General features: G+C 49.0%; 7 protein-coding genes across 7 annotated transcripts; 4 read left to right on the forward strand and 3 right to left on the reverse strand.

Moving 5' to 3' along the window:
- Window positions 1–2751: 2751 nt before the first annotated feature.
- On the reverse strand, window positions 2752–3039 carry M421DRAFT_28443 (uncharacterized protein; the record flags this gene model as incomplete). Its single annotated transcript, XM_033588948.1, has 1 exon — window positions 2752–3039. A coding segment is annotated over one exon (288 nt), but the record flags the coding sequence as incomplete, so codon positions are not given.
- Window positions 3040–3150: 111 nt separating this feature from the next.
- M421DRAFT_52337 (uncharacterized protein) lies at window positions 3151–3570 on the reverse strand (the record flags this gene model as incomplete). Its single annotated transcript, XM_033595011.1, has 1 exon — window positions 3151–3570. A coding segment is annotated over one exon (420 nt), but the record flags the coding sequence as incomplete, so codon positions are not given.
- Window positions 3571–3810: 240 nt separating this feature from the next.
- On the reverse strand, window positions 3811–4341 carry M421DRAFT_52739 (uncharacterized protein; the record flags this gene model as incomplete). The annotated part of the gene is made up of 1 exon (XM_033595045.1): window positions 3811–4341. One exon carries the CDS (start codon window positions 4339–4341, stop codon window positions 3811–3813), a length of 531 nt encoding a protein of 176 aa, XP_033454042.1.
- Window positions 4342–5042: 701 nt separating this feature from the next.
- On the forward strand, window positions 5043–6255 carry M421DRAFT_88925 (uncharacterized protein; the record flags this gene model as incomplete). The annotated part of the gene is made up of 2 exons (XM_033597713.1): window positions 5043–5096; window positions 5320–6255. 2 exons carry the CDS (start codon window positions 5043–5045, stop codon window positions 6253–6255), a joined length of 990 nt encoding a protein of 329 aa, XP_033454043.1.
- Window positions 6256–6375: 120 nt separating this feature from the next.
- On the forward strand, window positions 6376–6744 carry M421DRAFT_37603 (uncharacterized protein; the record flags this gene model as incomplete). The annotated part of the gene is made up of 1 exon (XM_033589799.1): window positions 6376–6744. A coding segment is annotated over one exon (369 nt), but the record flags the coding sequence as incomplete, so codon positions are not given.
- M421DRAFT_396097 (uncharacterized protein) lies at window positions 6694–7989 on the forward strand. Its single transcript, XM_033590100.1, has one exon. It carries the CDS (start codon window positions 7189–7191, stop codon window positions 7804–7806), a length of 618 nt encoding a protein of 205 aa, XP_033454045.1. The 5' UTR covers window positions 6694–7188; the 3' UTR covers window positions 7807–7989.
- A 159-nt stretch (window positions 7990–8148) lies between these two features.
- On the forward strand, window positions 8149–8556 carry M421DRAFT_396101 (uncharacterized protein; the record flags this gene model as incomplete). Its single annotated transcript, XM_033590101.1, has 1 exon — window positions 8149–8556. A coding segment is annotated over exon 1 (331 nt), but the record flags the coding sequence as incomplete, so codon positions are not given.
- Window positions 8557–10869: the final 2313 nt, after the last annotated feature.

The raw sequence follows: 10869 nt of genomic DNA on the forward strand, positions 1-10869 counted from the left end.
GATGCTCTCTGCTGAGCTAATGCGCGATTGGATCTCTAGTCTTGAGAAGGCTAATAGCGCAGCCTCAGCGCGTAGGCGGCGCTCTAAAAGGCGTATACAGAAGCATGGAGTACTTACAAAGGGAGCTGGAGAGGATATACTGGCTTAAAATGAGGCTGACCAGCAGATTGCTCATAAAGAGCGTCAAGGAGGAGCGCGATCAGGCCTCAGCCAGCGCGCTCAAAGGCGCTGCACTAGGTGTAAAGAGACTGGGCACAACTCGCGCACATGCAACGCTGATACTATTAATATAGAGTAGTCTACTATATTAATATCTAGCAATAATATTATCACGTTGTTGAGATATATCGCTTTAAAGTTGCAAAAGTTGGTAGGGTGACCAACTTGCTTGTCTGACTGACTCGCTTGCCAACCATGTTATATATATAATCTATTAAGCTACTAACACCTACCTAGTAACTAGAAACAGATTCCTTTCATAAGGATAAAGCCCTAGCAGAGCTATTACTACAAGACAAAGCAGACCTGCTAGGCTACTATCACAGACAGAAGATACAGGATAGCTATCCTACCCCTCTATTAACACTGCCACCTGCAGCACTACTTGCAGGCATTATGGCTAGTAATTAAACAACTCTGACGCAATAAGCGTCCTTAACTACTGTCCTGTGGGCAGCATTATTCCTTGCAGGAACCTAAGCTAGACGTGTTAGAATATACAGAGGATAAGTTATAGACAAGGCTAAGATAATAAGAATACTTACTAAAGGCTTAAAGCCCTATTAAAGTTAACTTCTACCTCTACCTATATTCTAAACTAAGCTTAAGGATTACCCTATAGGTAAACTCTTTTAAGAAGCTAAGTAAGAGCACCTTATAAGCTACTAAGAAATAAAATTATAGTTAGAAGTACTACTTTAGAAAATTAGACTAATAGGACAATAGATCCTTAACTGCATATAGGTATATACCTATAAGCTTAATAGACATTATTAACTGCTAAAGTGCAAGGCACAACTAGTAGTTAGAGGTAGGCTGGCGTAGGCTGGCGGATGGGTAGGGTATGCTTTTTTACGTTTTGGCTTATAGCTTCTTAACTAGCAGAGATACGCTTACATAATCTATTATACAATAGAAGCGCCCAGTATTGCGCCTTCTAATAAAAAAAGAATTAGCTAATTCTGCCTAGTATTAGCTAAGTTATTAACACTACCTAGCAAAGTATACCTATTAATAGGTATGCTCGCTAGGTACCCCCCCTTTTTTGACGTTTTCTAGCCTCTAGCTTGTGCAGTTTAATAGTTATAACAAAACCCTCTACTACAGAAATGTAGAGGTAGTTTTTCTCTTTCTTTTAAGCCCTATTTCGCTAGAATCCTTGTATTATTGACAAAGTTTTGGGGGGTACCCACGAAGGACGTTGGAGTATACCCATTCCGCCAGCCTAGTTAGAGGTAATTAACAACGCATTATTACATTATAAGACACCTACGCAGCCACGCTTGCTAGCTAATCCTTTTAAATAATGATGGCTATGGCAGCTCACTATAATATAGAGCTTAAACAATACAACGTTACTAACATGTTTGTTCATGCTACAATGGACAGAGAGGTCTACATGAGGATGCCACAAGGCTATTAGAAGCCTGGCACAATACTGCAAGTAAACAAGGCACTTTACAGCCTGCACATCTCTCCCCTCCTCTAGCAGAAGAACTTTACTACAACACTAAAAGCACTAGGTTTCTAGACTATGCCTTACAAACCCTACTGTCTAACTAAGGGCAGTATTATTATCCTCTTTTATATTAATAATATTATCCTTATATATAATAAATTAAAAGAGTAAGAGGCAATGCAGACAATTAGCTACGTACATCGGGAAAAGTTTTTCCGTTGTCAAAATTGGGAAATTGTGGCATTGTACTGTGGGCAACAGTAGGACTTGTAGGCCTATAACAGTTATTTAATGTGCATTTAATGTCTAGCCAATTTAAAGCTAACAGCTCTAACAGTCCTAACAGCTGCAATGGCCACAACAACTCCTAATCCTGCTACAATAGTAGCTCTACTTAATAAACTATACTTTTATTATATTAATATACAACTAAGTCTCCTCTTTAAAATAAGCTATTAAACAACATTATAGGCCTAGTAATAGAATAGTTATTAAGCGTAGAAGGTTTTAAGCTTGATGTTCCTTGCCAAGACACTAAGTTAAGATTCTTCGCTAGGGCTCTAGCAGCCTGAATGTTAGAAAATATAAGAATATTATTCAAGAATAGTGGGTAAACTCCCATTGATTATACAAACAAAGGCAGTGTATTTGTTCGCTTTGCCTATGTAAATTTTAGCGTGAGCACAGACACTTGACTGTATTTATTCACTTTTTTGGTGTGAATTTGTTTACTGTTCCTAAGGTTAAAACTATATATAACACTTATAAAACCTGTAGAAAGTGTGTCCTAATTATATGTTTAATTTTAGGAGAGATTAAAGATAAGAAGGGTAAGTAAAATAGAGGTAGAGTTTAGGGGTTAATGTTCGCAATGTTAGGGGGCACTATTAATAAGGTGTGTAGCACAATGTACAGTTAAGCACAAGCAGAGTTAATATTTACTCTACAGGATAGAATAATTTAAGCAAAGTTTACTAACGCAAGCGCAGAGCTGGCGTAGGAGTCTTTAGCAATGCGTGACTTTGCTTTGTAATACTGTTGTTAACGCTGTTGTCTGTGTTGTTATCTTTGCTATCTTGAATCTCTTCCACCTCGTAGATGGTTACTGGCGCCTCTGCCTCAATACACAGCGTTTGCTTCTCATTAATAGGCCCGCCAGCAATTCCGTCCGGCCCTAACCAGCTCTCAAGTGCCTTGCTAGCTGCGCAGATGTCTGGACGCTCCTTCTTAAGAAGCTCAATCCAGACATGCAGCTGGCCAACACGAAGCTTGCGTTCTATCCAGCGATTCGCAATCTCGTCGTGTGGTATCAGGGTCAGAATGCCCCAGCCTAGCTCCTGACTAATGGAGTACCAGCGCATAGCTTGGCCTAACCATTGTCTAAACACCTGCTTGTCCTTGTCAGTGGCGTTGGGAGTAACTAACTCTACTAGCGCTGCAACTGCCTCTGTGCAGATTTGTCCCTTTCCGTATTAATTTCGCGTCCTGTTGTTGGTAGATACAAAGTCGTCATGCCGGATCTGCGCTATCTTGTTGGAGTATGCTTGGCCTAGGAGAGCCGACGCCCATTGAGACTCAATATGGACAGCTGCTAACTCTGCTTTGTAACGTGTGCACATGTTCCAGGCAAAGCAGAAATCCCTGTCAGCATCGTTGCGCACACTTAGCAGCTGCAAGCGCTTAGCTTCTGCACCCGTCCTGCTCTGGCTGCTAGCGAGCTCGCCGCCACCTCTAAAGGGTGAGCCACGTTCTCGCCAAGCGTGCAGGAACTGGGCAGCGTGGTAACGAGAGGACTGGTTTCCAAGCACGCGCGCTTTCTCTAGAAGGGTGCAGGCTGTGAGGTAGGGAGTTTGGGTGGAGCTGTAGAAGTCCGTGTCATTGGAGACTGGCTGCTTGATGATCCAGGCGACGACAGACTCGTCCTTTTGCACAATAGAGGTGTAGGCAGCCTGCTCTGGAAGAGAAGCCTTATTGCCAGGTGCTACCAGACCAAGGGCAAGCCGCTTCTTAGCACGCGAAGTGGCGAGTGTCTTGCTGCGTTTTTGCTCCACACGGCAGTTGTTGTTAGAGATAGTAGTGGTGTGCAGAGGGGAGTCTTTCAGCTGTTCATCCGGTCCGCTAGGCTGTGACAGCTAAGGGCTGGCTAGATGCGTCTTGTTGGTGGTTGTTCGAGCGCGCTTTAGTGTAGGGGCCAGCGCAGGTAGGGGTGGCCGCTTCTTTTGTTGCGGGGGTGGAGCGGAGGCCTGTTGTGAAGGGGAAGCAAAAGGCTTCTGCGCAGACGGCGGCTCTTCCATCCTGTCCTCCGCAAGCGACTCAGCCGCGCAGACAAGATGATGCCAGGCATCGTTGGATAGAGCGTCGTCGGCGAGCGTCTCTCGCAGCAGCCAGATCGCTGACAAGACAGAGTGGGCAACGAAGACGGGCTTGCAGACGCTAGCATCGTCAGGGTTGGGGATCAGCCACCCTGCGCTGTGTGGGGTAGCATCTCTGTTGCGCTGCGAGCGTGAGATGCTCGCCTGGCAGAAGAAGAGCTTCTTGTAGTCCTCATTCGGCGGCTTGTACGCGTAGTTGCGAACGAAATCAGCTTCGCTGGCTAGAGGAAAGCTCTGATGACCACCATCAAACTGCTCTGCAGCGCTGTCTAATACTGCCAACCAGTGCATTATCAACTTGTGTACTGCGAATAAGGTTGCAAGTAGAAGTTCAGACAGAGGTTGCGCGAGAAGGGGGATTGGTGTAGTTAAGGTTCTGACGCAGCTACACCACAGCACTGAAAGTCAGGCCGCGCACAGAGGTACCACAACGCCCTTAACTAACCAGCGTTGGCAGAACTAGGAGCGCAATTAAACTAAAACAAGACTAATAAGCAATTCGTTAATCTATATACTAGGGCAGAGCAAACACAGGGCCAACAGACGTATTGCATAGCGCCTACTTGTGTCCCTTCTGCTCCTTACACTATAGAACAATTTGCGCAGCTGTTTAAACACTGGCCTAAACTTTAAGTAGTAGTCTGTAAACTATGTGCCACTACTATTCCACCAGCGCAGATTGTTACACACCTTAAAGAGCGCTATCCCAAGGTCACAGTCGCTACGCGCAAGAGCCTGGTAGCCACTGCACACGCGCTACCAAACCTTGCGTGGAGCCTAGGAGACGTGCGTGTACCAAAGCCAGCTAAAGAGCCCATCTTTAGTCTAAAAAGCTGAGAGGACAGGCTAGCATGCTTGTTAGAGCGTTGTTGGTATACCTACATCTTGCTGCAGGGCATTCAGAAACATTGCAAGGATGAGCATAGCTGGGTGAACAAACAAAAGCAAGGGGGAGATATGAGGCAAAAGAGCAAGCACTTGCGCCACCGAGTATGGTGAGACAGCCAATCCTGCCAGCGCTTGTTCAGAGCTGCTGGCTAGCCGGCGTATGTTGCAGTCAAGACGAGCGTTAGAGCCGCGAATCTAGTAGACATGCCCCAGAGAGTCAAGGCAGATCGCCAGCATCAGCGAGAAGAGCGTGAGGTAGCAGCAGCGCAGGATAAGATCAAAGAGGGCATCCGTTCGCAGGCTGATCCGTGGCTAGAGCTCACAGAATAGGTCCCGCACCTACAAGGTATCCCAAGGGCGGCACTTCTGCGCGCTAAACAGCTAGCTGGTGGGGAGGTAGATGCGCGTGGGAAGGAAGAAGTGGCGTTTGACAACACGGGCTTACGCGATGTTTGCAAAGCTATAGAGCGGCTGATACGAAAAGCGTTTGATAGCAGCCAAGCTGAGGTGGTCAGCAGACTTGCACTGGAGATGATTGAGCGACGTGAGGCAGGCGCAGAATCAAACAAGCGGCCCTTCTACGCTAGGCATCAAGTTAGTACCATCAAAAAGTACAGCCAGAAGCTGGTGAGCGTCCTCTGCTACCTGTGGCGCACCTATGACCAGGTTGAGCAGCCGCCATACCAACTTACCAGCACGCAAGACGCCCTCTTGTGGTCACTCCAGCAAATAGCCCGCTCAGACGACGCTGCGAAGAAGGAGAAACTGGAAGAGCGATGCCTGCGCTTTTGGATTGCCTTGCTTGACCACAGCCTGACAGGCAACAAGCACGAGAGCGCACTGCTGAGCAGAGTGGCTGTCCTCGGCCTCAAGCCTGATCACTATGGCGGTGGGTGGGTTCCAGCGCACGAGTTCTCGCCAACGCTGTCCACTTTGATCACTACCTCGAAAACGCTCGTAGTGCATTGTGCCTGCTGCCAGCGAGATAAAGCGCTTCAGAAGGACCCTGTTACAGCCCCTACTGCGTATGAGCTAGTTAAAGACATGTTAGAACAGTTTATGACGCTGTCCAACTTCAAAGGCACACCCAGTCCTATAAATCAAATGCTCTGCTTGCGTACGCTGGCTAGAGCACAGGCAAGGCAACGTAATACTCCTAGTATCGTGTTGTGGGACAGAGACCAACTTCTCATTGACAAGCAGAGCTTTTCGCTAGCCAATCTCCAGTTGATGGTGAAGGGACTCTGCAAGACAGTGCGGTTGCAGCTATTTAAGGACGTCCTACTCTTGGATCTAGACGAAAGGGGTTGCGTGTGACCTAGGACCACCACGCTTCTAGAGGTGTCTGTGGACAAACTCGTCGATCAGCCAGCTAAGCTGGCTACAGGCTGGAGCTTTCTGAAGCACCCCAACAACCAGCTAGATAGATAGCAAGACTGGCTTCTAGACCGGGTGTTGGAGGAGGCTCCACTAAGGGAGAGATTCATTTGTGGGATAGATAGCACACAACAGCCAGAACAGACGCTATGGCGCGATGACGCAGTAGCTAGGTACATGAAAGGAGTGCGTTGGTTTAAAGAAGGCCTCTTCACGCTTGTTCACATGTCTGGCAGCAGGCCTGGTTGCGGGACAGAGATCACCTTGATACAGTGCGAGAACAGTGCAGACAGGGTGGGGTATCAGGGGGTGTTTGTAGAGGGGGGCCTGGTATCCTTCACCACTACGTACCACAAGGGGTATAGCTTCAGCAAGCGTGTCAAGACGATCCACCGCTATGTTCCCCAGGAGGTGGGTGAGCTGGTGGTTTACTTCCTTGGGCTCGGTCGACCGTTTATAGATGATCTCCAGATGCTGCACAATGGCGTTGCCCGCCCTACCGCTTTCATCTGGGAGCCAGAGCTGGAGGAGCAGTGGGGCGACGAGAGCGATAGCGAAGAGAGCGACAATGGAGACAAGTACAGCAAAGCCAACCGTGAGAAGGCACGATCAGCTAACCCAGACAGGTACTGGGGCACCAATTGCATACGACGTGTCCTGCGCGAACAGACCTTCCAGTACATGAACGCCGCTCTCGGCACCCGCGCCTGGCGACATGCCTACCCAGCCATCCACCGAGAGCTGGCAAGAGATGGACAAGCACGCGACTGGTTGGAAGTGCTCTACTAGAACAAAACACCAACTAAAAACAACGCGCAAGCGTTGCAGTCTGGTCACAGCCTGGAAACAGAGGAGGGCCACTACAGCCGCTCCATGATGGAGTCTCCCTTTCAGACCATGGCCGAGCGGGAGGCGTTCTGGCGGGTGAGCATGGACTGGCATCGCGTGCTGGAGTTTGCATCCGCCTGGGAGGACGGCCGCATGCACCCCGGTGTTCGCGCGGAGATGGTAGCGCAGCAAGAGAAGCAGGCGCTCCAGCGCTGGTCGTCGCTCGCGATGGTGGACCTCAAGGCAGAGTTCAGGCGACTCGCTGGACAGCCGGACGCTGAGTATCGTGGCAAGCAAGAAGAAAGCCTCGAGGCTGTGATGCAGCGACGGCTGCGCGTGCTAGTCGTCATGGCTACCAGCACCGGCAAGAGTATGCTGTTCATGCTGCCCGCGTCCGTCTCGCCAGGCGGCGTCTCCGTGGTCGTGGCCCTGTTGAATGCCTTGCGAGACGATCTGCAAGATCGCTGCGACCAGCTCAGCATCCCCTGCGCGAAGTGGGATGGAAGAAGACCGCCGTACTGGGCTCGTATTGTGCTGGTGACGCCTGAGAGCGCAGTCACAAAGGCATTTGGCAGGTTCCTTGACGAAAAGCGCATGCTCCATCAGCTAGATTGTATCGTGATAGACGAGTGCCACGTGCTGCTGGAGTCGACACAGGACTAGCGGCCAGACCTCCTCAAGATGGTGGAGATGACGGAGAAGGGAACGCAGGTTGTCTACCTGACTGCAACCTTGCCGCCCACGCTGCAGCCCGCCTTCTTGCACACCGCAGGGCTTGATGCCCAGACGGTAACAATATGCCGCGATGAACGCACCACGCGAACGAACATTGCGTACCAGGTGCTGGAGTACACACGTGGCACGCTAGAAAAAGTACTCATTGAGCTCGTGGCTGCAAAGAGGAGTAGGTACAGACCTAAGGCGCAGATCATTGTCTATTGTCCAACTGTGGACGAGACAAAGCGGCTTACAAAGCTTCTGCAGTGCTCTGCATACTACCGCCAGATAGGCTCAGACAAGGAAAAGGCACGCATGGTGCAAAGCTTCACCCTAGGCATGAGAAGCTTTGTATAGCCACGAACATGCTAGGTCTTGGGCTCAACGCTGCAGGCGTCTGGGTGGTGATCCACGTTGCTATGTGTCCCCTGCTGCTCCAATATGTGCAAGAGAGCGGCCGGGCGGGACGAACAGGGCTCAACAGCGAGTCCATTGTTATGAGAGCGTGCTATGTAACGAAAGAGGGGAGGGTAGAGAAGGCGCTTGGCTACAAGCTAGAGCGACCTGCAAAGGAGTTCATGACAGTCAAATCCTGTCAGCGAATCGCAATAGACAAGCACATGGACGGCAGACAGAATAGGCAGCAATGCGAGATGGGAGAGTTGAAGTGTGATCTATGCGAGCGACACCCCAGTGGTACCAAGCAACAAGCCATCAAAGAAGAGCAGGAAGAGCCAGAGGAGACGCAGGCCGACACCGCGGCGGTGGCAGCAGAGGAGCAGCGCAGATATCTAGAGCGAGCTATGGTCGTTGAAGAGCGGAGGGTTGAGATCTGGCAACAGCGAAGGACGGAACAAAAAGTATATGACCTGGAGCGGCTAGAGCAGCACTTCCAGCGCTGGAGCCATGCGTGCGCTATCTGCATGGCCACTCAGGCTGACCTAGCGCGCCACAACTAGAAGGACTGTTCAAAGGCCAGCGAAGCGCAGATGACATTAATAGAGTCTAAGGTGAAATCTATGTACCAAGTGAAGTAGGAGAAGTATGCGTGGTGTTTTTACTGCTAGGCGCCGCAAGCTATCTGCAACAAGTAGGAGGAAACAAGCATACAGGGTGCGTTTAAGACACGAGGGATGCATATGCCTTGCTAGTATGATGGAGTGCTCTAGAGAGCAGTAGCTGCGCTGCTTGCCTGCCAGCCACTGATGTGCACGCCATGGCTGGAGCAGTAGATGCAAGACGCCGCGATTGTGCACGGTAGCGATGAGCTCCGGCTTTACAAGTGGCTCAGATTGAAGATCAAGATAGGCCAGAGAGACGCGAGCCAGATGTGTCGTTTGCTATATGCTTAGGAGGAGGGGCATGTACAGTCGTATTTAGCAGACTAGAAAGAATGTGTTTAATATAACTGTAACCTAAAACCTTAGGTTAGGAGAAGCTAGGAGAAACGTGCTGTACGCTAACTTGCAACTGTACAGTGATTACAAGTAAGGTGCTCTAAACAAGTAAGGTGCTTAAGTAAAAGGGTAGGTGGTAGGCCCTTTAGGTGTTACAAAGAAGCTAAGCGCAGCAGTACAGAGGAAAAGGGGTAGGTAGTAGGCCTGTAAGGAAGGAAAGGAGGGTGCCTGCAAGGGCAACCTGTGAAGAGGTGAAAGTAAGAAGAGTAAAGGGGTAGGGGGTAGGCCTGTAAGGAAGGAAAGGAGGGTGCCTGCAAGGGCAACCCGTGAAGAGGTGAAAGTAAGAAGAGTAAAGGGGTAGGGGGTGGGCCTGTAAGGAAGGAAAGGAGGGTGCCCGCAAGGGCAACCTGTAAAGAGGTGCTGTAAACAACTAAGGTGCTGTAAACAAGTAGAGTAAACTAGCTAGAGTAGCTAGTAGTAGGGTGTTTAGTTATAACAAAAGAGTTAGAGGCAGTAGTAGAGTAGAGTTTAGGGCGCGTTAGGGCAAAAAGACTAAGCAAAGAGGCGTAGGTAAGTAGTAGAGAGGAAAGAGCTGTTAAGAAGAGAAAGAAAAAAAAAAGGGGATAGTGGTAGGCCCTGTTAGGGCAGAAGAGCAGGGCGAAGACCTGTTAAGGAGAAGAGGGTAGTTAAGGAGAAGAGGGTAGTTAAGGAGAAGAGAGTAGTTAAGGAGAAGAGGGTAAGAGAGAAAGAGGGGTAGGTAGTAGGCCTGTTCAATGTTACAAAGAGTAAAGAGAAGAGAGAAGAAGCAAGAGGTAAGAGAAGAAAGTTAAGTTTTTTTAAGAAAAGAATAGAAAAGTAAGTGTAAAAAGAAAAAGAGTATTTAAAAGAAGATTTGCATTAATAAGAGTTTATAAGTTTTTTAAAAAAAAGAAGAAAATTAGAAGAGTTTATTATAACGTAGATTATCACCGAGCCGGCTATATCACCGAACCGGCCATTTTCTCTTGGCACGACTAACACAAGTTACTGCAACTACAACTACTCGCTATTAAACAGTGACCTAGTATACTGCGTGCTTGCATCAGATTCAGAAGATGTTTCTGCACCCTCCTGGCACGTTCGTGCGTTGTGTCCAGTTTTGCTGCAGTTCCCACAGCGCCGAACAGTTGACTGAGCTCCTAGTTGACCACCTCCACCCCGAGTCTTCTTAGATGGCTGAGCTGCTACACACGCCTCAGCAGCTACCCGCGATGCTGCTGGGCCATACTCAAGTGTGCCACCATGCTGAATCTGCTTTCTCTTACGCGATTTTCTCTTAGTCATTACTGCTAATTGCTCTTCAAGCTCTCGCACGTGGGCCTTGATAAGGACGTTTTCGTGCAGCATCTCTTCAGCCCCTTTTACAAGCTTTGAGAACCCCTCTTGCGCTGCACTTGGCGATTGTTGGAAGGAGTCGCTTACAAGCTTGGATTGAGACCCAAACTCGTGTGTATTGCTTGGCGTCTTGGATTGCCACAGCGTTTCGGGTAGAGGTACTGCTGGTGGGGTATGCAGCCGCACTTCAAGGCGATCTAACACCACCTGCGCGTTAGTAGGAACAAGCCCTGATGCC

This window comes from Didymella exigua (genome assembly GCF_010094145.1).
Source record: "Didymella exigua CBS 183.55 unplaced genomic scaffold M421scaffold_2, whole genome shotgun sequence".
Classification (NCBI taxonomy): Eukaryota; Fungi; Ascomycota; class Dothideomycetes; order Pleosporales; family Didymellaceae; genus Didymella; species Didymella exigua.